General features: G+C 53.6%; 1 protein-coding gene across 2 annotated transcripts in view; it reads right to left on the bottom strand.

Moving 5' to 3' along the window:
• Positions 1-2,778: 2,778 nt before the first annotated feature.
• ZMIZ2 (zinc finger MIZ-type containing 2) overlaps positions 2,779-20,712 on the bottom strand; it is an 18,427-nt gene continuing 493 nt past the window's right edge. Inside the window, exons 2-19 of one of the 2 annotated variants that reach the window (XM_023517723.1) lie at positions 13,784-13,895; positions 13,546-13,660; positions 13,004-13,110; positions 12,589-12,772; positions 12,032-12,292; positions 11,604-11,777; positions 11,011-11,088; positions 10,633-10,801; positions 9,941-10,085; positions 9,649-9,859; positions 7,876-7,981; positions 7,464-7,621; positions 6,634-6,701; positions 6,187-6,255; positions 5,677-5,921; positions 4,921-5,090; positions 4,593-4,835; positions 2,779-3,768 (exon numbers count right to left, since the gene is read on the bottom strand). In XM_023517723.1, coding sequence (XP_023373491.1) covers positions 3,661-3,768; positions 4,593-4,835; positions 4,921-5,090; positions 5,677-5,921; positions 6,187-6,255; positions 6,634-6,701; positions 7,464-7,621; positions 7,876-7,981; positions 9,649-9,859; positions 9,941-10,085; positions 10,633-10,801; positions 11,011-11,088; positions 11,604-11,777; positions 12,032-12,292; positions 12,589-12,772; positions 13,004-13,110; positions 13,546-13,660; positions 13,784-13,833 — 2,661 coding nt within the window. In that variant the 5' untranslated portion in view covers positions 13,834-13,895 and the 3' untranslated portion in view covers positions 2,779-3,660. Of the gene's footprint in view, positions 3,769-4,592; positions 4,836-4,920; positions 5,091-5,676; positions 5,922-6,186; positions 6,256-6,633; positions 6,702-7,463; positions 7,622-7,875; positions 7,982-9,648; positions 9,860-9,940; positions 10,086-10,632; positions 10,802-11,010; positions 11,089-11,603; positions 11,778-12,031; positions 12,293-12,588; positions 12,773-13,003; positions 13,207-13,545; positions 13,661-13,783; positions 13,896-20,712 lie in introns of those variants that run through there. The other variant, XM_003797583.3, reaches the window with a different exon arrangement.

Here is a 20,712-nt window from a genome sequence, read left to right as displayed (position 1 = left end):
TGGCGCCTTAGCCACTTGAACCACAGGCGCTGAGCCACGTCCAGTCAACTTTTCTTTTTTTTTTTTTCTGAGACTCCCTGGATAGATTGCCCATCGTGTCATAACTCAACGACCTCAAACTTGTGGGCTCAAGTGATTCTCTTGCCTCAGCCTACTAAGTAGCTGGGACTACAGGTACCTGCCATAACACTCAGCTATTTTATCTAAAGATGGGGTCTTGTTCTAGCTCAGGCTTGTCTCGAACCCCTGAACTCAGGGTATCCACCTGCCTTGGCCTCCCAGAGTGCTAGGATTATGCGAGCCATTGTGCCTAGCCTCAACTTTTGATTTCTTAAATCATGTAACAATTGGCAAGTACACAAGAAAGTGTGTAACATAAACAGCATAACAGGCAGCGAGAGGTTGTTCCTGCCTGTAATCCTAGCACTCTGGGAAGCCAAGGCATGAGGATCACTTGAGCTCAGGAGTTTGAGACCAGCCTGAGCAACAGTGAACCACCATCTTTACTAAAAATAGGAAAATTAGCCAACCGTTGTGTTGGGTGCCTGTAGGGCCAGCTACTTGGGGGGCTGAAGCAGGATCACTTAAATCCAGGAGTTTGAGGTTGCTGAGCTAGGCTGACGGACACCATGGCACTCTAGCCTGGTAACAGGGTGAGACTGTCAACATAATAAAGTGAAACACTATTGACTTTGATGACCAGAACCTCACCCTCATCTTAGCCCTTCCCTAAACACAACCCTGTCCTGTATACACAGGTAAGCACTGTGCTGTGTGGATTCCCTTGCTTTATCAATTTTAGCATACACATATGACTCCATACATGTTTGAGTTTTATAAAAAATGGCATTAGCTAGGTATGGTGGTAATCTAAGCACTTTGGGAGACAAAGGTAGGAAGATCACTTGAGCCTAGGAGCTTGAAGCTGCAGTGAGCTATAATGCCACTGTACTCCACCTGGGTGACAGAGTAAGACCCCGTCTTTAAATAAAAATAGCATAATACTGTTTTGTTTTGTTTTGTGGAGTGCTGTGCAGCGTCATAGCTCACGGCAACCTCAGACTCTTAGGCTCAAGTGATTCTCTTGCCTCAGCCTTCCAAGTAGCTGGAACTACAGGCGCCTGCCACAAACGCCCACATTTAGAGGCTGGTCTCCAACCTATGAGCTCAGGCAATCCACCCACCTGGGTCTCCCATAGTGCTAAGATTATAGGCATGAGCCACAGTGCTAGGCCTGAATGAACTTTCTTATCAAGTTTTTTTTCAGTTCCTGTTGTTTTTCTTTTTAGAAAGAAACTTTATCACCCTCTGTAGACACCTCACATCAATCTCCAACTCCTAGGCTTAGGCGATTCTCTTGCCTCAGCCTCCCGAGTAGCTGGGACTACAGGCAGCCATCACAACGCCCAGCTACTTTTTTGTTGCAGTTTGGCCAGGGCTGGGTTTGAACCTGCCACCTTTGGTATATAGGGCTGGCACCCTACTCACTGAGCCACAGGCACCACCCCAGTTCCTGTTGTTTCTGAGATATATTCATGATGGGCCATAGGGCTGCAGTCCCCATTCACTGCTTTATAATGTTCTAGACAGTCTTCCCTCAAACACATATCCACCTTTCTGAGAATGGGCTTCGTGATCATCCATAGCATTTTGGTTGTCCCAGTCTCCTGGGTTCTCCATTCTTGCGATGGAGAAACATGATGCCCAGCATACTGATGACACATCAGAAAGGGCCCCAGGCAGACTGGTTGAGTGGGGCTGTGCCCAGCCGTCTCCGGCCCAGAGAGAGTGCCTGTGGCTGCTCTTTTCACTTTTCTCCACTTCTGTTCCTTTGGCCAAAGAACAGAAAAGCTGGAAACAGAAGCTTTGTAAAAAGACAGGGGCACCCACCCGTGTGGTCTCAAATGTTATGGCATTCAAGGCTCCTGCCCACACTGGACACCTCCTGCCTTCCCAGCCCTGTAGCTCTGAGCTCTCTCAAATCAACACCTGCCTCCAGCACAGCATGGGGTGGACCAAGGCCTTCACCACGGGCCTAAGGGTGCCAGGCGCTCCCCACAGTCCTTATTTTCCCCAGCAGCTCTTGCCTCTCCCACCAGATGGGAAGGCCTTTTGGGCACAAGACAGGAAGAGTAGATGACCAAGTTCAATAGGCAGATGGTGGCCAGGATACACCTCTTAACTCTGGAAGGGAAGCAAGCAGATAGCAGCCCCCCAGGGACAAAGCCCAGAGCTGGTGAGGCCTTCAGCTGGGCTGGGGCCACCAGACAGTTGGCACCCTGTCCCAGGGTACCCTCAGGGAAGGCGACTTGGTGGCAAATGTCTCTTCTGGGCAAGCCTGAGGTAGTTCACAAAACAGCACTCCAGTTGAAGCCAATTTGGAAAATTCCAGGGAAAAGGAAATTTACCAAGAGGGGGGAACGGCTGAGCCTTGGCTTGCAACACTCAGATCTTGACCTGGGGCCTGAGAGCCATCCAAAGGTCACCTGAACCCCCAGAGCCAGCACAGGCATTGTGAGCATAGAGGCTCGACCTCCAGACAAGCTGCTGGCTCCTGGGGCAGACCATAGCCCCTGGGGGTACAAAGGAGGGACTCTGTCAGACCCACCAAGAGGGAGTCCTTTAATAGAGATCGGCACAGACAGGAGACACGATGGAGCCCAGGGCCCTGCTCATGTGGGCTTGGGCCCTGAGCCAACAGATGCAATGGCTTCTTCCTGCCCCACTCAGGAGTGCCTGGGAAGGCACTCCTACAGCCTGCAGGGTAGAGGTGAGAAGTGGCTTTAAAAAACACAGCTGTACTAATTCTTCACTTTCACAGAAAAGGGGAACTTGGGAGAGCAGCCCGTTGGAGAATTTTTACACAGAGCTGAGTCTGGAAGCCCACCCACCCTGAGTTGGGCCAAAGCTTGCTGTTCCTCCCCATGAGAAGTCCCTCCTGAGGGTCTGTGCACAGGAAGGAGCAGAACACACAGGGCGGGGCTGTACGACAGGAACATGCTGACTTAAATAGCTTTCCCTCCTTTTCCAGCTGTTTGTGTTCTACACTATGTACATTGTTGTGCTTTATAGCTCCCTGCCCGCAGTCTCTGCCAGGCTGCTGGAGCTCAGGGGGGATGGGAAACCTGATACCATACATGGCTGGGCTGCCAGAGCCCCAAGCCCCCAGGTGGCTGGCATCTAGTGGGTTCCAAGAGCTGCACTGCTGGGCACAGGAGCTTTCAGTCCCTCGGACCTAGGGGACAGAGCCAGCCCCACCACATGGCCACCTCTGTCTGGTTGAGGAGTTGAAACAGAAGGGTCAATGCTGGACAAGATGCAGGCTGGGCGGGAGCAGGCAGGGGTGAAGGAACGAGGTGCAAGGCCGTGAGATTGGGGCTGTGACGTGTGTATGGATGGCGCTGGGCAGGGGCATCCCAGCAAGAACGGTTCTGCGGCAGTGAGCCTGGTGGAAGAGGGTGGCAAGGGCTGCTGCCCTGGGGCCCCTCCACATGGGCACAGGCTGCTTCCGGTTCATGGGCAGGGCTGAGTGGCAGGAGGCCCAGACTCCAGGTGTGTGTTGGGGGGAGGTTCAGGGAGGACCACCAGGTGTCTCATGGGGCTGGGCATGAGGGGCAGGCTGTGGTGATAACCCCTGCCAGGCCAGGGTTTAACACAGGATCAGTTATTCTCAAAGAGAGAGAGCAGGTCATCATTGCTGTTTGTGGGGAGGTCAGGTGGGCCCAGGTAAGACAGGAGCTCGTCCGGGTTGGTCAGTTCTGGGAGCAGCTGAGGACAAAGCACACTACATTAACAGCCATCCTGCCACCTCACTGCATTCTGGACCTGTCCCCAGGCCCAGTGGGGATGCTGAGCAGCTCCTCCCACCCCCCAGGCTGAGAGCAAGCAGCAGCCTGGGATCTCTCTGCAGAGGGCTGCTCTGGGACTAGGAATAGCTCACGATATGCTGTTGACACCACCAGGAATCAAGGTACCCTCCTGAGGTGGCCCAGCTGCTCTGTGTCCTCTATACACTGAGGGTACAAGGCCTGCAAGGGGATCTCTAATGTGATTCCCCAAGGTGGCAGAATTCCAAGCCCCTAGAATTTTCTGCTTTGAGCAGCTCTAATTTTTTTCATGTTGAACTTCAGTGAATTTCTATTATGTTCCAGGGACAGCCACCTGTCTTTCATGCTCTGAGTCTGGACTCCTACAGCACCTGTGAGTCAGGGCATAGAACTACTGAACAATCAGACAGGTCAGACTCTAGAGCACTGGTTCTCAACCTTCCTAATGCCGGGTCCCTTTAATACAGTTCCTGTGGGTCGCGACCCACAGGTTGAGAAACATTGCTCTAGAAACTGTGTCAGCAGCTTCCAGCCTGGTCTTTTCTGAGGACTCAGGCCCACTCCAACATCTAGCCCCACAGCCAGGCCACATGGCACATCCCCCTGTAGCTCTCCCTACTACTCTAGTGCCCAATTTGTGAACAAAGGAGTGGTTCTCCCAAAGGGATCACTGTCCTCTACAAGACTGTGGCCCCTAGGGACAATGAACATACCTCCCCCAGCCCTATCTCCCATATGCTCCCCAGCTCAGGGCTCAATACTCACATCCAGAGCTGGTTCTGGGGCCTCCCCTGCCCCAGACATGCTGGGGGGCCCCATCACGCCTGTGGCAGGACTGAAGGCCAGCTCGCCAGCTGGCCCTAAGCTTGCTTGGCCCAGGGGCTGCCGGGACACTGAGGGAGGGTTTGGATGGTGCAGTTGGGGACCTGGAGGAGCCCCAAGGTTGGAGGTGTGCAGTCCTGGTGTCCCAGGATTGTGGGCAGGGTCCAAGTGACCAGCTGGTGTCATCTGAAGACAGAGAGGAACTTATTCAAATAGCCCCAGGGCTTCCTCTGGGGAGACTGTCCCCTTTATCCCTCAGCAAGACACTGACCTGGCCTGGGAGGCAGGGAGCAGACTTCTCTGGAGTCAAGAGGCTGCTGGGAATGTCAGACTGGTAGGAGATGGAGGTTGGCCCCGGGGTAAATTCAGCAAGGGTTGGGGTGTTGGGCGTGGTGGATGGGAAAGACTCAGGGAAGGTACCAGACCCCAGGAAGCTGGACCCTGCAAGAGAAGAGGCAGAGCCTTGGGTGAGGGGTAGGGAAGGCCCTTGCTAGCAAAGGTGCCAGGAAGGAGGCTGGCTATGGCAGTGGGTGGTAGCAGTGATTATCCACAAACAGCACCGGGAGTTTTGGAAGTTGCTACTTGAAAAGGGACTTACCTCTCACTGCTGCCAGGGGGAACCGGCCTTGGAATATTACTAGTAGTGAAGGCCTTGGAAGTTGTAGGAATGGGACCTGCTATGACCAAATATTCCACACATGTGGGTGAGGACCAGATGGAGGTCCCTCAAGGGGCCAGTGTGTGGCAATTTCCAGCCAAGAAAGTAAAAGTTTCCTCACTCAAAACTGGGGAAGGAAGTGAGGAAGGCCCTCTGCCTATGTCCCAGAGACTGGCTGAGAATGTGCCTGTACCACCACGTCCCTAACGACTGCACGTGCAGGAACATGGGTACCCCGCAGCACACTCTGATTGGAACATTTAGACACTGGGTGCCTGGCCACACTCTCAGGCGAAAAGACTGATCTGCAGAGGATATGTAATTCATCCAGAGTCATCTGGAGTTCAAGGCTGGGCCCTTTGTACTCACCCTGGCCAGGATAGTCGCTGGGGACAGAGGCTGAGGGGGACTGTAGAGGAGCAAAGGGGGCTGCACCAGGGCCCAAGGCTGCGATCATCTCCATCACGCTGGGCATGAGCACATGGGCCGGGCTCACAGTGCGACAGCGCTTCAGAGCTGGCCCGTCGGGCTCTTCCTTGATGTGCACATCGGGCTTCACGGGCACCGGCTTCCAGCTGCACATGGGGTCGATGGTGATCTCCTCGTAGTCGGAGCTGGGCAGGGACACGGGGGCTGGTCACCTCCTGCCTTGCTGCCTGCCCCGAGCAAGCTTCCAGCCCCTTCACTCAAACACTCGCTGCCACCCAGGACCTTCTGTGCTCGGGTCAGACACAACATTGTCTCTGGCCTGGAATCGAGCGCACACTGAGTGGTGGAAAGAGGCTGGTCATTGGCACTCGGCAGGGGCATCCCCCACCTGGTCCTGGGGCCGCCCTCTGATGGCCACAGATGCTGGGGGTAAAGGAAGAGGATGCTTACTTCTGAATGTAAATCAGGATGCCCAGCATGTACTGGTCCACCTCCAAGCCCTCCAGCAATGCTGTTTTGCTGTAGAAAACACAGGGACACAGCTCAGAGGCCTTAGCCAACCTCACCTTGGTCACCGGAACTGTCATTCTCAGCCTCATTGCCTGTTTGAGGTGACCCTGTGACCCTGCACAAGGCAACCCTGCATGAGGCAATGGTACAAGATGACCCTGTGCGAGAGGTGACCCTGTGTGGATTGTATGAAGTGACCTTGCACAAAGTGACAGTGTAAGATGGCCCTGGGTAAAGCCACCCTGTATGAGGTCTCTGCACTCCACTGTCTGGCTTGCGCTATGACCTTTTCCACCAGGCTTATGTATTTGGTGACATACTTAGAGGTTCACCCATGAAGCCTCTGAGGCCTCTTCCCTGATCACATGCTGTGTCTCTGAGACTCACTTGCACACAGGGCACCTCCAGGTCCCCCGTTCACAGTTGAGCTGTAGGTACGACTCCAGGTCAAAGCACTGCAGAAACAAGAGAGAGCGAACATTTGTTACTATGGAATGGGGCAGGGAAGATCTGGCTACTCTGTGGTCTGTTTTCAGGGACAAGTGTCTTATTCATATAGACAAGAGGCCTCTCAGCAGCTCAGTGCCTGGAGCTCAGTGGTTAGGGCGCTGGCCACATGCACTGGAGCTGGTGAGCTCAAACCTGGCCCAGGCCTGCTAAACAACAACAACAAAATAGCTGGGCATTGTGGCGGGCACCTGTAGTCCCAGCTACTTGGGAGGCTGGGGCAAGAGAATTGCTTAAGCCCAAGTTTGAGGTTGTTGTGAGCTGTGACGCCACAGCACTCTACTGAGGGTGACATAGTAAGACTCTATGTAAGACTCTCATAGTAAGACTTAGAAAAATAAGTAAGTAAATAAAAAAGAAAAATGCCAGTGCAGAGCAGTTTGTGCAGAAGCTGCCACTGTGTAACCAGTGGTGGAATGGGTGCGTGGCCACCTGTAGGGGGAGGGCAGAAAGAAGACTGTACCCTGCACCCTTTATCTTTAAAAACTGGAACCCCGTGAATGCAGCAGCTAGGGAAAAAAAGATTATATTTAGAAGAATAAACCACCCAGCCTCAGGGGAGTCAGGTTCACTTGCTCCCAGCCAGCCTTCCTGTCAGCCTGATGGTCAAGGCACACAGAATCCAAGCCTGCCCTAGAGACTGAGGCTCATGCATCAGCCCAAAGTACTTTAATGGTAACAAATTTTAATGCTCTGCAGTAGCCACACACCTGTATGTGGCGACAGTCATGACCACGGGCGGGAAGCTGGATCCTGCGGAAAGTGATGGGGCACTTCAGGGACACCTTGATAGCAGTCTGCTCTACCCCATCCTCTCCGTTGGGCCCAGGGGTGCCAGGGATGGTGCCGCTGCTGAAGTTCCGCTTTACTGACATCAACAAGGGAAAGTACTTGAGTAAAAGTCCCTAGGATAGGGAGGCTGTCAAAGGGAAGGCCAATCAGGGACCCAGTCACTGCTTGAGGTACAGCTCTGAAGGGCCACCTGGAACTAACTACTGCCTCCACTACAGGGCCACATGCCCAAAGAGATGTCTGTGTGTGACATGGGGAGGTGCCCATGGGGAGCAGACTTTCCAGCTTGAACAGGCTGTCCAGTGGCCAAGAGGTGGGAGGGACACTCACTCTTGGTGATGCAGTGCTCAGCCGGCAGGAGGCGCTTCTTAAGGAGGCCCTGCAGCACGGAGCGCACGGATGGGCGATGTACTAGCTGCAGCACGAAGAGGTGGGACTAAAGGGGACGAGAGGATGTCATGAGGGTTGCAAGTGGGGGGTGGGTGGGGAGGGGGGAATGGGACACTGGCCAGGGAAGGTGTGTGTGGTCAAGGGGTGCTGGGGCAAGGGAGGGCCAAAGGGCTGAGGGCGGAGTGAGACGGGGCAATGGATGTAGGCCAGACCAGCCACATTCCTCAGTAGCTGGGGAGGTCCTGTCCTGCTGAGTGCTGATACCCAGGCTGGGCACCTGCTGCCTCTCCCCTGGGAGCCCAGGTGAGCCTGGCATCAGTTAGGAGTTAGGTAACACAATGCTACCACCCACTCCCACAGCCACCTCTACAGCTGTGCTGTGCTTCCTACAGTTGCTGTTCAACTGCCACCTAGTCCTTACCTTGCTGTCAGAACACAATCACCTGAAGTCTCCCTGACTGTCTCCTGCTCACACAGCCACTGTAACTGACACTGGGTCTGTGTTCAACGCTCCCAAGTCCCACAGAACACGGGCTCTGAGCTGCCCCTCCAGGGCCCTCACAACTGGCTGGCTAGCGGCACTCAGATGCAGGTTTCTTTTTCTTGTAGCACAGGTTGACCTGACAGCCTAACACTTTCTAGAACCAGGTGATGCCTGATCCACGGGGGCCCCTGAGCTCCCTGAGTTTTCTGCAATGTGGTTTCTCTTACATAATTAATGTGAGCATCAACTCTAGTAAATTTGTTCTAACTGGTAAACAGCTAGGGGATCCATTTAACTGGATCCCCCTTTTTTTTTTTTGCAGAGACAGAGTCTCACTTTATCACCCTCGGTGGAGTGCCATGATGTCACAGAGCTCACAGCAACCTCCAACTCCTGGGCTCAGGCGATTCTCTTGCCTCAGCCTCCTGAGTAGCTGGAACCACAGGCGCCCACCACAATGCCCAGCTATATTTTTGTTGCAGTTTGGCCGGGGCCAGGTTTGAACCTGCCACCCTCGGTATTTGGGGCTGGCGCCTTACCCATTGAGCACAGGCACCTCCCCAGGACCCCTTTTCTTTCTTTCTTTTTTTTTTTTTTGGGCCAGGACTAGGTTTAAACCCACCACCTCTGGTATATGGAGCCAGCGCCCCACTCTTTTGAGCCACAGGTGCCACCCAAGGATCCCTTTTCTTAAAGGCAAGGAGAACAGATTAAAATGGAAGCTACGGCTTGGCGCCTGTGGCTCAAGTGGCTAGGGCGCCAGCCACATACACCTAAGGTGGCGGGTTTGAATCCAGCCTGGGCCCGCCAAGCAACAATGACGGCTGCAACCAAAAAATAGCTGGGCGTTGTGGCGGGCGCCTGTGGTTCCAGCTGCTTGGGAGGCTGAAGCAGGAGACTCGCTTGAGCCCAGGAGTTGGAGGTTGCTGTGAGCTGTGATGCCGTAGCACTCTACCCAGGGTAGAGCCCCAACAGCTTGAGGCTCTGTCTCAGAAAAATAAATAAATAAATAAAATAAAATGGAAGCTACAAAGAGGTAATGAGGAACATCCTTTTCCTTAAAAAATAAAGCCCAGCTCTGCCCCCGCACCCCCAACAGGGGAGGCCAGGGTATAGTAGGCAGCAGTAAAGTAGGCAGTGGCAGGATCTGAGGGTAGGGGCCTGTTCCCCCCTCCATTACACAGTCCTCCCCTTGACGCCACCTCCCTAGCCCTGCTGGGAACACGCACACAGCAGCAGGCAGTGACAGTGATCTGGATGGTATTGCGGCCCGGCTGGCACACATGCTTCAGATAGAGAGGCTTGTGAGAGGTCTTGTTGTCTCCGCGCTCGATGGTAAGTGGCGTGGCATTGACGCTGACCTGCACTGAGGCCGGCCAGTTGGTGTTCATCTGCCGGTCTTCATGATGGTAGCACTTGAACTGCAGCTCCAGGTCAGGTCTGTTCAGGAAGACAGGACTAATAGTATGCCAGGAGGCACAGAGGGCATGCAGGGGCCAGGCGGGTGCCAGAGGGGCTCACCTCAGCATCAGGGTCTTATAGACGGAGTCTCGGAGTTGGAAGACGTGGTTGCTCACAGCCAGGTTATGTTGCAGGCGGAAGGGCTCCAGAACCACCCCGTCCCGCACAGGGAAGGTTAGCCGTAACTCGTCACAAGGGCCACCTCCTGGGAGCAGAGCCCAAGCTGGTCTCCCAGCCACTAGAGTAGGGTAGTTGACCCCCAGGTACCCTTGATGCAGGGATCCTGGTGCCAGGAACCCCTCCTGCTGGGCATTGCTTGGTAGGCCTGCGAAGTGCCCTGGTGTTGGGGCCGTGGGCAGTATCTCTCCTGAGACCCTGGACTAATGGTCCAATGTTCTATCCTGCCCCAGCCTCCAAGCCCAGTGTCCCCTAAACTATGACAGGGGAACATGCCCCAACCCAGACAGAAGGTATTTCCATGCTTTCAGAGAGATGGGGAGGCCAACATGTGCACATGGGTATTTTTCTAGAGAGAAGATCCAAACATATTTACAAAGAAAACCATAGACAGAAGAAAAGGAGAAGACCTAGAACTAAGTGATTTGTCTTTAAGATGGAATCTTTGGCTTAAGAATCTGGCAGCTATCACCCCCTCCCCCCCCAAGCTTCCTACAGGACTTGCTGGAGTCCCAGGATTCTCCACGCCCACCTGACCTTGTCATCACTGTTATCCCAAGAATAGACAGACTCACCAGAAGGCGACGGGTGCAAGGAGCTGAGGCTGGGCTTGAGGTCGGGCAGGAAAGGAGACTTCACCTCCTGGCTTGGGGACATGTAGGGGACGCTGCTGCTGGGGGTCATAGGTGGTGTGGGGTTTCCCGGCAGAGGGGAACTAGGGTAGCCCGGGATGGAACGGGCAGGCTGTAGGGGTTAAGCACAAATAGTCATGGTAGAATGGCGGGGTGGGTGAGAGTGGGGTCTGCTCATGAGCAGGCTCTGGGAACCACGAGAACAGGTGGGTAGGAGGCAGCCCCAAGGGTGCCTGGTTGGGCATCCACACTTCCTCCTGCCTGGGTATCCCTTCTCCGTGTGCCCACCCCATGAGCCTCCCGGCCCATCTGGGCCCCTACCCCACTCAGGCTGGGCTGGCTGTAGCTGATGCTGCCCCCGTTGAAGCTGGCGCCCTGCCCGTTGAACTGTTCTGTGGGCTGCGGGAGAGAAAACCGCATGCGCCTGGAGCTCGGCCTGCTCCCCAATGGGCTCCCTGGCTTTATGTTTCAAATATATTCCAAATAATCAATAGGGAACATCAATGATTTCATAATGTAAAAACATCACCATTATGGAGAAAGAAGTGACCCCACATACCTGGAAATACACAGTGCACTCCACCCCCACCCCCACCCCCAAGACAGGGCAAATAGCTGGCAGTGAGAGCCTGTCCCCTCACTGGGCTTCTCTACAGTGAGCAGAGGGAACGGGGACACTTTTCCATAAAGGTTTTTCAGATATATCAGGTGCCTGCCTGTTGCTCCCTGCATCAAATCTCCACTAGAGGTTCTGGAACTGGACCTCCCATCTCAGGAGCAGCGCCTGCACTAGTTGGAAGCCCATCCCCCCCAGCCAGCCTGTTGCTCTTGAGGACAAGAATGTCTCAAGGTCCCCTGTGTCCTAAAGCACTTGGCATGGGGCCCAGAATAGGGCCTGGAGGAGCCAGCCCTACCTTGTAGTGCAGTCCCATGGGGCCGGGCACGGACAAGGACTGGCCCATGCCCTGCTGCAGGGGCAGCCTGTGCCCAGGATAAGAGGGGGCAGGGGGCTGCCCAGGGCCGGGTGTAAACTGGGCAGTGCTGGGCGTGTACTGGCCTCCTTGCAGGTACTGATGCCCTGGATACACCTGAGGAAGAGGCAAAATGCCCAAGGGGAGAAAAGTATCAGAGGACCCAGTTCCAGAAGCAAAGCAACATCTCACGCAACATGGGGTTGGGGGGTGTGGGGGCTTTTTGGTCCCCTTAGGAACTCTGTTGTGGCACTGTCAGGCACAGGTCATTCTCTCTCACATGCAGACACCTCCTCCTACCACAGGTCTGAAGGTGCTTGAGTGAGGGAGTCAGCACCCAGGGCCCCAGGCACGGTGACCTTAATACTCACCTCGGAGTAGGCTCTCTTGACCCCCTGTCGGGGCAGTGGCTGAGCCTGGGGAGGCCCAGAGTACCCATGCTGGGGCAGACGCTGCCCTGCATACAAGGGTGTCATTCCTGCTGCCCGGGTGGGGTTCATGGCCATGGGGGAGAGGCCAGAGGGACTCATCACCCCTCCCATGCCTGTAGGGTTTATGCCAGTGGGGACACTGGGCCCCCGGGGACCTCCATGCTGCAAAAACTGGTTGTTAAAAGACTGTCCAGCCCCCATCTGGGAAGAGAAAAAAGAAGACTGGTCCAAGCACTACCCACAAAGATGACACCCAAAAGATGGGCACATTACCCACCCACCTACCACTATGAGCACTATACTCCCTCACAAACCACCCCAGGGCCCTATCTACACAGACCCTCTCTCCTTTCCACTCATCTCTCTTTCACTAGCCTCATAAGCCTCTGGCACATTCTGTGCTTATCCTTGGACTCCCACTGCCACGTTGAGTCCCAACCCCCAGTCTCATGCTGGCTGATATGAGAGAGGAGCTGCTAGGAAGAATGGAGCCTCACCGCTCCATACTGGCTCAGCTCCTGGCTCTGCTTTTCCTGGAGAGCAGCCACCGTGGCTGTGGCTGTGGCTGTGGCCGTGGCTGCAGCAGCAGCCACAGCAGCAGCAGCTGCTGCTTGTGTAAAGTCGGTGGAGGGTCGTGCAGCATGTGAGGGGAGGCCCATGCCTCCTGGTCCACCTGCATACCTGTAAGAGACATAACACTGCCACACTCTCTCCATGGGCTCCTGAAGGTCAGGCCCAGCTTACCCTGGGGCATGCAGCACCCACAGAGAGCCCATCCTTCCTACACTCTCACTATAGCTGGAGCCCATGGAAAGCAGAAAGGTAATGTCCAGCTGGTCAGCATTATGGTTCTGAGGTACCCATCACGTCAATTGCTCCTAGCACACCTGCCAGATGGAGGAACCTGCTTACCCAGTGGTGAAGCTGGGGCCCGCAGGGTAGCCCCCACGGCTGTACACGCCTTGCTGCACGTATCCCTTGCTGGTGCTGCCTTCAGCAAATGCCTGCTGTCCTAGGCACTGTGGAGAAGTCAAGGCAGAGCTGCCACCTGCCACTCCAGGCATCATGGAGCCACCAGAGGGGCTCCCTGCAGGGCCCATGGGGTTCCCTAAAACCTACAAAGAATCAGGAGTCACTAAAGGGAAGCAGCCAGATAATTCACTTTAAGTAGTGGCTCTAAAGTGATAAAAACTAAGAGGCCTGGCAAGTATGGGGAGCAGCTGTCCACAGGTCAGGTCAGGGTGGTCTGTGGAGGCTGGGAGAACACAGAAGAAAGCTCCATAGCAGGTGTGGAAGGAGAACCAGTCCAAAGACTTGGGAGTCTCAGGAGGCCCTGTCCTAATGCCTTGGCCTCCCCACCCTTACCTCTTAGCCTCCTTGTGTCCTGGAGCTCTAAGTACTAGGCTCTGCCAAGGCTCTGGCTCCTGGAGGGTGGGACCTAGATGGCTGCCTACCTGGCTCTGTGTTGCGTTGCTGACTCCCCACACAGTAGTGACCACAGACAGCGATCCAGCTGGCTGAGTGGCGCTTTGTTGCCAAGGCACAGACTCGTATGCGAATGAACCATCACTAAAGAGAAAGAGGCTGATGAGGACTGGGTGAAGAGACCATAGGTGCCAAAGAGCCCAGGACCTTCCAGAAACACCACCCCATCCAGGGCCTGTGAAGGTGAGTAGAGCAGCCCACACTCACCCATGTGGTGTGGGGGGCAAGGCAGGTTTCATGGGGTTCATGGAGTTCATTGGCGACAGGGCAGCCTATAGGCCAGGTCTGTCAGTGCTTATCTGGGACTCAGCTGCTCTGGCTGCCAGACAGAAGGGAAGGGATATTAGTTGAGATGTAGCCAAGATACCTTTTCAGCAGCAGGGAGGAAGCCCAGGGCCCCAGGCCTCATCCATTCCTCTGGCAGGGACCTCGGCCCTGGAGGGCTGGGCAGTGGGCAGCTGCCCTTGCAGACCAAGCCTGAAAGCCAACATGAACCCTTTTTGACCTGGGCCCTGCTAATAAGAGCTGCTGGGTCAACCCTGGAAACAGATTTCCTGATCCCAAATACCTCCTATACTCTCCCTCCCACACCAAGGCCTAGATGTCCACACAAACCAGGGAGAATCCTGGAAGTCCCACAGCAAGAGGGGGGCAAGAGAGGACCTGGTTACCAAGAGCCTCTTAAAACGTCCTAAGGTAGAGAGGATAGAGGGCCAGTGGAGGGGATGCCCTACTCAAGGCCTTGCCTACTCTAAATAGTTTAGGTAGCCAGGAGGGAGGAGGCATAGGTATCTCTGGGGCCAGGAAGGCCAAGAGGGGGAATGCAGGGGTGTGGTAATTGGCCTGTGAGGTGGGTTGGAGGGGGCAGAAACTCAAGTCCAGATGCCAGCCCTTCCCATTGGGAAGAGCTCTCCCCAGAGGAGATGGGCTCCAGACCAGGGAGAATGGAGAACTAGCCCAGACCCCACCGTGGGGGTGGGTAGGGTGCTGCCAGGAGCTGATGTGGGCACACCCAGGCCAGGCAAGCAGACCCAGCCCCCATAGGCCCATTGGTGACACCCTCAGCAAGTTTCCAAAAGGCAGGCACATGCATGTGCGCACGCGCGCTCGCGCACACACACACACACAGAGCACAACAGGTGGAGGGGTAGGGACCCACAGACATAGCAAGGGGCCATGACATGGCCAGTATTTATAATGGGAGAGGGGCACAGAACCACCTCTGCGAGCTGGGGCTGCATGTACACTGGGGACTCAGAGACCAGGACAGGGCAGCAGAGGGCAATAGATCAGGAGAGAATGCAGCCAGCTGATCCTGGTGGGACCAGCTGCTGACAACATGGGACTTCCCCCCACTGTGCTGGGTTTGCTTCCCTCCATTTAGTAAACAGCTGCAGAAGTGACCACACCTCCAGGCTGGTTCCGAGCCACACCCTCCCACACTGCCACAACAAGCTCATTATGGAAGTGGACCCAGACATTCCCCGGGGCCCTCATAGGCACTGCCTTGGTCCTGACACCCCAGGGCCACCTTCCGCGCCCACCTCTGCCTGGTGTAATCAGAGAGGTGTGGCACTGGGTGAGGCCATTTAAGCTGATTCTCAAGGAGGCCTTGGGGAAGACCAGGGAATGTTCTGTCCTGGATATCCCTCCTCTTAGGGGCCACAACGCTGACATACATGTGGACACATCACTCAGGACATGCTGACCTCTGGCCTTTCCATTCTGCCATTCCAGCATTCACAAGGCCTCTGCACCTGGCACAGGAGAGAGAAGGTACCCCAGCACCCACCTAACCCTAAGGCTGACACTCCTGTGTGCCAATCAGGAGCCTCACCCATAGCACAGCACCTACTGAGAAAAAGGAACGGCTTCATCCCCTCTTGCAAATACAGACCCAGGGGCTCTGCAGTGTAAGCCATGCCCAGAGCCCTAGAGCCAGTAAGAGGTAGAAGTCTTCCACTGCACCTGTCCCATGAGCACCAGGACTGGGAGAGGAGGGATGCTGGAAAGGGAGGAGGTCTGAGCTTCCTGACACCTCAGGGGGAAGCTAGTCTCCTCCCCCAGGAAGCAGAGGCCAGAAAAAGCAGGAGCTAATGGCTTAGAGCTCCTGACAGTGACAGGCTTGGGAGTGAGGATGGCCCAGCTGGGCAAGGGAGAGCTGGCAACCTCAGTTCCACTGTCCTACTCTGGGATGGTGCTGCTGGGGGACAGGAGTACCTGGCAACAGCCAGAAACTCTTCCCAGACCTGCTGGGTGGGGTCTGAGGCAGCTAAGCATGGATTTCAGGATATATAAGGCACATACGATAATCAAAACCATGTGGCATTGACAAAGGAACAGGGCAAGAGAAGAGACTACAGAACATAAAACAGACCCACACAAGTACCCTCAACTGATGTTTGACACAGGCACAAAAGCAATTCAGAGGAGGAAGGACTGCCATTCCAACAAACGGGATTGGAACAACTGAACATCTGTAAGCTAACAACAACAAAAAACCCACTAAACTTTATACAGAAAGTAACTCAAAATGGCTTTACAAAATTAATGTAAAACATAAAACTACAAAATGTTTAGAACGCTGGGCACAATGACTCACACCTGTAATCCCAGCACTTTGGGAGGCCAAGGTAGGACTGCTTGAGACCAGGAGTTGGAGACCAGCCTGAGCAACATAGCAAAACTGCCACTACAAAAAGTTTTTTTTTTTTTTTTTTTGAGACAGTCTCACTATGTCATTAGGTGTTGTTGTGTTGTGATGTCAAAGCTCACAGCAACCTCAAACTCTTGGGCTTAAGCAAGTCTCTTGCCTCAGCCTCCCAAATAGCTGGGACTATAGGCACCTGCCACATGCCCGGCTATTTTTTTGTTTTCTTTTTCGTAGTTGTTATTGTTGTTTGGCAGGCCTGGGCCAGGTTCGAACCTGCCAGCCCTGGTTGGGGTGGCTGGGGCCCTAGCTGCTGAGCTACAGGTTCGGAACCACTACAAAAAAGTTTTTAAAAATTACCTAGGCATGGTGGCATGTGCCTGTAGTCCCAGCTATTCAGTTGAAGTGGGAGGATCCCTTGGGCCCAGGAATTTGAGGTTATAGTAAGCTATGATCATGCCACTGCAGTGCAACCTGGGCAACAGGTTGAAGGCCCCGTCTCTTAAAAAACAAAAACAAAAATCTCTTGACCTGACTGAGATACCAAATATTTTTCTCTTATGCATTTTCATAAACTTTTTTTCAAAAAAGGTCTCACTTTGTTGTCCAAGCTGGAATGCAGTGATGCAATCATAGCTCACAGCAGCCTCCTAGGCACAAGTGATGCTCCCACCTTTGCCCTCCCAAAGTATTAGAATTACAAGTGTGAGCCACCTTGCCTGCCTTGCTCTGCAGGCAAGGAGTTTTACATGGACACCAAAAACATGATCCATAAAGGAAAAAAGTTGATAAATTGGGCTTCATCAAAATTAAAAAAATTTCCTGTATTAAAGATCCTGCTGAGATGAAAAGACAAACTACAGGCCAGGAGAAATATTTGCAAAGTGCATACCCAGCAAAGGACTAGTATTCAGAACTAATAAAAAACACTCAGGGGCGGCACCTGTGGCTCAAAGGAGTAGGGCACTGGCCCCATTTGCCGCAGGTGGCAGGTTCAAACCCAGCCCTGGCCAAAAACTGCAAAAAAACCCCAAAAAACAAAAAACCACCCTAATGAGAAAATAAGCAAAAAAACATGAGACACTTCACCAAAGAGGATATACAGATGGCAAATAAGCATGCGAAAAGATGTTCAGCATCACTGGCAGTAGAGAAATGCAAATTAAAACCACAATGAGATATCACTACACATCTATCAGAATGGCTAAAATTAAAAATAGTGACATCACTAAATGCTGGCAAGGAGAAACTGGATCTCTCACACATTGCTGGTGGGGATGCAAAATGCACAACCACTCTGGAAAACAGTATGGTTATTTCTTACAGAATTAAGCATGCCATTACCACACTATCACCCACCAAACGTACTTTTGGGCACTTATCTGGAGAAATTAAAACATACATTCACATAAAAACCTGTACATGAATGTTTATGGCTGCTTTATTTGTAATAGCCAAAGAATGGAAAAAGCCCAGAGGTCCTTCAGAGGATGAACAGTTAAACCAACTGTGGTACATCCATAGCCTGGATGCAATAAAAAGGAATAGACTACTGATACACACAACAAATTGAATGAATCTCCAGGCAATTATACGGAGTGGAAAAAGCCAATCCTAAAAGGCCGTGTGATTCCTTTTATTTGGTATTCTTAACTCCCCCCCAATTAGGGAAATGGAGAATAGATTAGTGATTGCCAGGGGTTAAACATGTGGAGAGGGGAGAAAGGTACTAATCTCTCCTCCATTTCCATAATTTTGGTAGGGTAGAGGTGGGTGTGAATATGAGAAGGAACAGGAGGAGCTCTTGACTATATCAATGTAGTGTCCTGGTGTGACACTGTATTATAGTTTTGTAAGATGTTACCATTGGAGGAAACAGGGTAAAAGATACAAGGGACCTCTATGTGTTATTTCCTACAACTACATATGAATCTCCAATTAGCCCCAAATAAAAAGTTTCAATACAAAACAGTTACTACCACCAGTCCTCTTTCTCCTCAGAAATCTCCTGACAGTCTTTTCCCACCACAGAGCCGGCTGGGTTGGCCTGCCTGGCTTTGCTGCACCAAGAAACACGGGAGTGGGGGTGGGGGGTGGGCAGACAGGCAGATGACCCCCCAGCTCCCATGCACAACTGCCTCTCAGGTCCCCTAGGGCAGCAGCTCAAGTTCAGTGCATCAGAATCAGCTAGTGGGCTAGTGTCAACAGGCTGCCCAGCCCCACCCCAAGTCAGCTGGTAGGGGCTGGGACTAAGCCTTGCATTTCTAACAAGTTTGCAGATGCTGTTGCTGCTAGTCCAGAGACCACAGTTTGAGAGCCTAAGACAGGGCAGGCAGAGGGCGGAGAGCTCACAGCAGCCTCTTTTGTCACATGTGCCTGGGGAATTCCACCCTCGATGTTTCTCTGCTGTGGACAGAGACCACAAGCATTTCCAGTTCCCCCAAGCTTACTCCTCATTGTACTGGGGGATTTCCTGCTGAGCTCCTGAACTCACACCCTGGTCACCTCTCTGGGTTTGTCTCTCTGGGAATCCTCCGCTCCTCAGGTCTGATATCCTTGACTCTCTGCCCCTGGCCACAGGAAGGCACTCTGTGTGTACAGATCCTCCTCCCACCTTCTGCTCTGAGGCAGGGCTGGAAACAAACCTGGAGCTCAGATCCCAGATTGTGTAAGGACTATGCTCACCTTGACAGCTTACTGCAAGGGGCTCTCCCTGTACCCCAACTCCAGTTGTAGCCCAAGACCACTTGACAAAGCAGCTCTAACAAGAAGTCAGTCTAGAAGGCCATACACCTTTATGGGGTTCAGGTTACATCCTCCCTCTAAAAACAGCCACAAAGAACTCGCTACCCAGACCTCTCTCCCCTAAGCGTCCCAGAGCAGGTGCACCCCCCAAATTGGGTGGGTTGGCCAGCCTGGTTCACTGTGCTGTATCTGGTCAATCTGAGCTTCCCACCATGGCCACCTCTCTGCCTGCATGGTCGCTAGGAGCAGGACTAGCAAGTGAGGCAGACTCCAGGAGGGCAACCTGGTGGCAGGCTACCCTTCCCAACAGGTCACCAATCAGTACTCACTATCTTCAAGAATGCAAGGTCAGGTTCCAGTGCAAGGGAACTTGGGGTCAGAGAGTCTCAGAGAACTGATGGCTCTGGAGTGGGGAAGGAGCTGGGTCCTTGGCACCAAAAGTGGGGGGGCCCATATGCACAGGTGGATAGAAGTCCTTGTCCCCTCTACCTGTGAGGCCACAACCACTGACCAGCCTAAGTGTGGGGCTAATTCAGGATGCCAGAGTTCATCAAGAGGTCCAGAAATAAGCAATGGCCAGAGGTGGGATATTACAGCTAAAGAGATATTTCAGCTGGCCTCAATTTTACAATGTGTAAAATGGGTATTTGGTGACACACAGAACTGAGAAACATAACCACCTCCATGTCATTAGCCCTTGGAGATCAATCCCAATTATCGGGATGCTCCCTAAATACTGGGTCTGTCCTTCACAATTCTATACCTACAATTCTTTCACCTGCAGCTTCTCATTTATACTTCCAGGCTGCAACCATTCCCTGGGTGTGACTGCAGCCTTGAGGTCAGTCAGTACAGCTAGGTGAAGTCAAAATTCCCTCACTTGTCCTGTTTCCACTCTTCAAGGTTTAGAACTTGGTGTGAGTTTGTATCTATTTTATTCATAACCATCATGGTCTCTGACCAAGTCGTATGTTCTGCATGTGTCCCAGTGAAATAGTCTGTGATAACACAAATGACTTATCACAGACTATTACCTCCGCCCGTGCTGCTCCATAACTACTGGCAAGAGGGCAACCACGGAGGAAGAGAGGGCAGAGCACTGCTGAACAAGTAAGGTCCAGGATAGTAAGGGATCAGGAATGGTGGTGGTGGTGTCAGGGCAGGTGGAGAGGTAAACAAGGCACCTGGTGTGTGTGGGGTGACAGGACACCAGGGAAGACAAGGCACCCCAGAACCTGAGCTTCAGTATGTCCAGTTTGTAAAGGGGTGTCCCCATCGAACCCACAGTTGAAGACCGACATGTCAGCTTTGTCCAGCCCGGGAGCGGTGCGGCTCCCGGGATCAGTGATGGCCTCCGCAGGCCCCCACATCATCATGCTGGTGTGCAAGTGGGAGCAGAGGGGCATACTGTGAAGGTGAGACCACTTGGCTCCAGAGCGAGGAACGGTCAGGTTGGGACGAAGGCCCGGTCACACTCCACAGCTCAGGAGAACCTCGGGGGCCGCTTAAACCCCTCGGCCGGCCGGCAACAAAGACTCAGGTGCAGGGTAGGACGACCCTGACACCCACAGGGCCGTGTCTGCCAGAGATCACGACGCACGCGTGGCAGGTCCTGGCAGGTGGGTGACAGAGCCCCTGGTCCCAGCTCAGCCGTGAAGACCCCGTGGGCATCGCAGCGGGACGAGGGCACCTGGGGGACCGACCACACGTGCCTGTCCGCCCGCACCTGCTGGCCCGCACC

Source organism: Otolemur garnettii, unplaced genomic scaffold (assembly GCF_000181295.1).
Source record: "Otolemur garnettii isolate 467f Iridium unplaced genomic scaffold, OtoGar3 scaffold00119, whole genome shotgun sequence".
NCBI lineage: Eukaryota > Metazoa > Chordata > Mammalia > Primates > Galagidae > Otolemur > Otolemur garnettii.
This window is presented reverse-complemented; position numbering and strand designations above follow the sequence as displayed.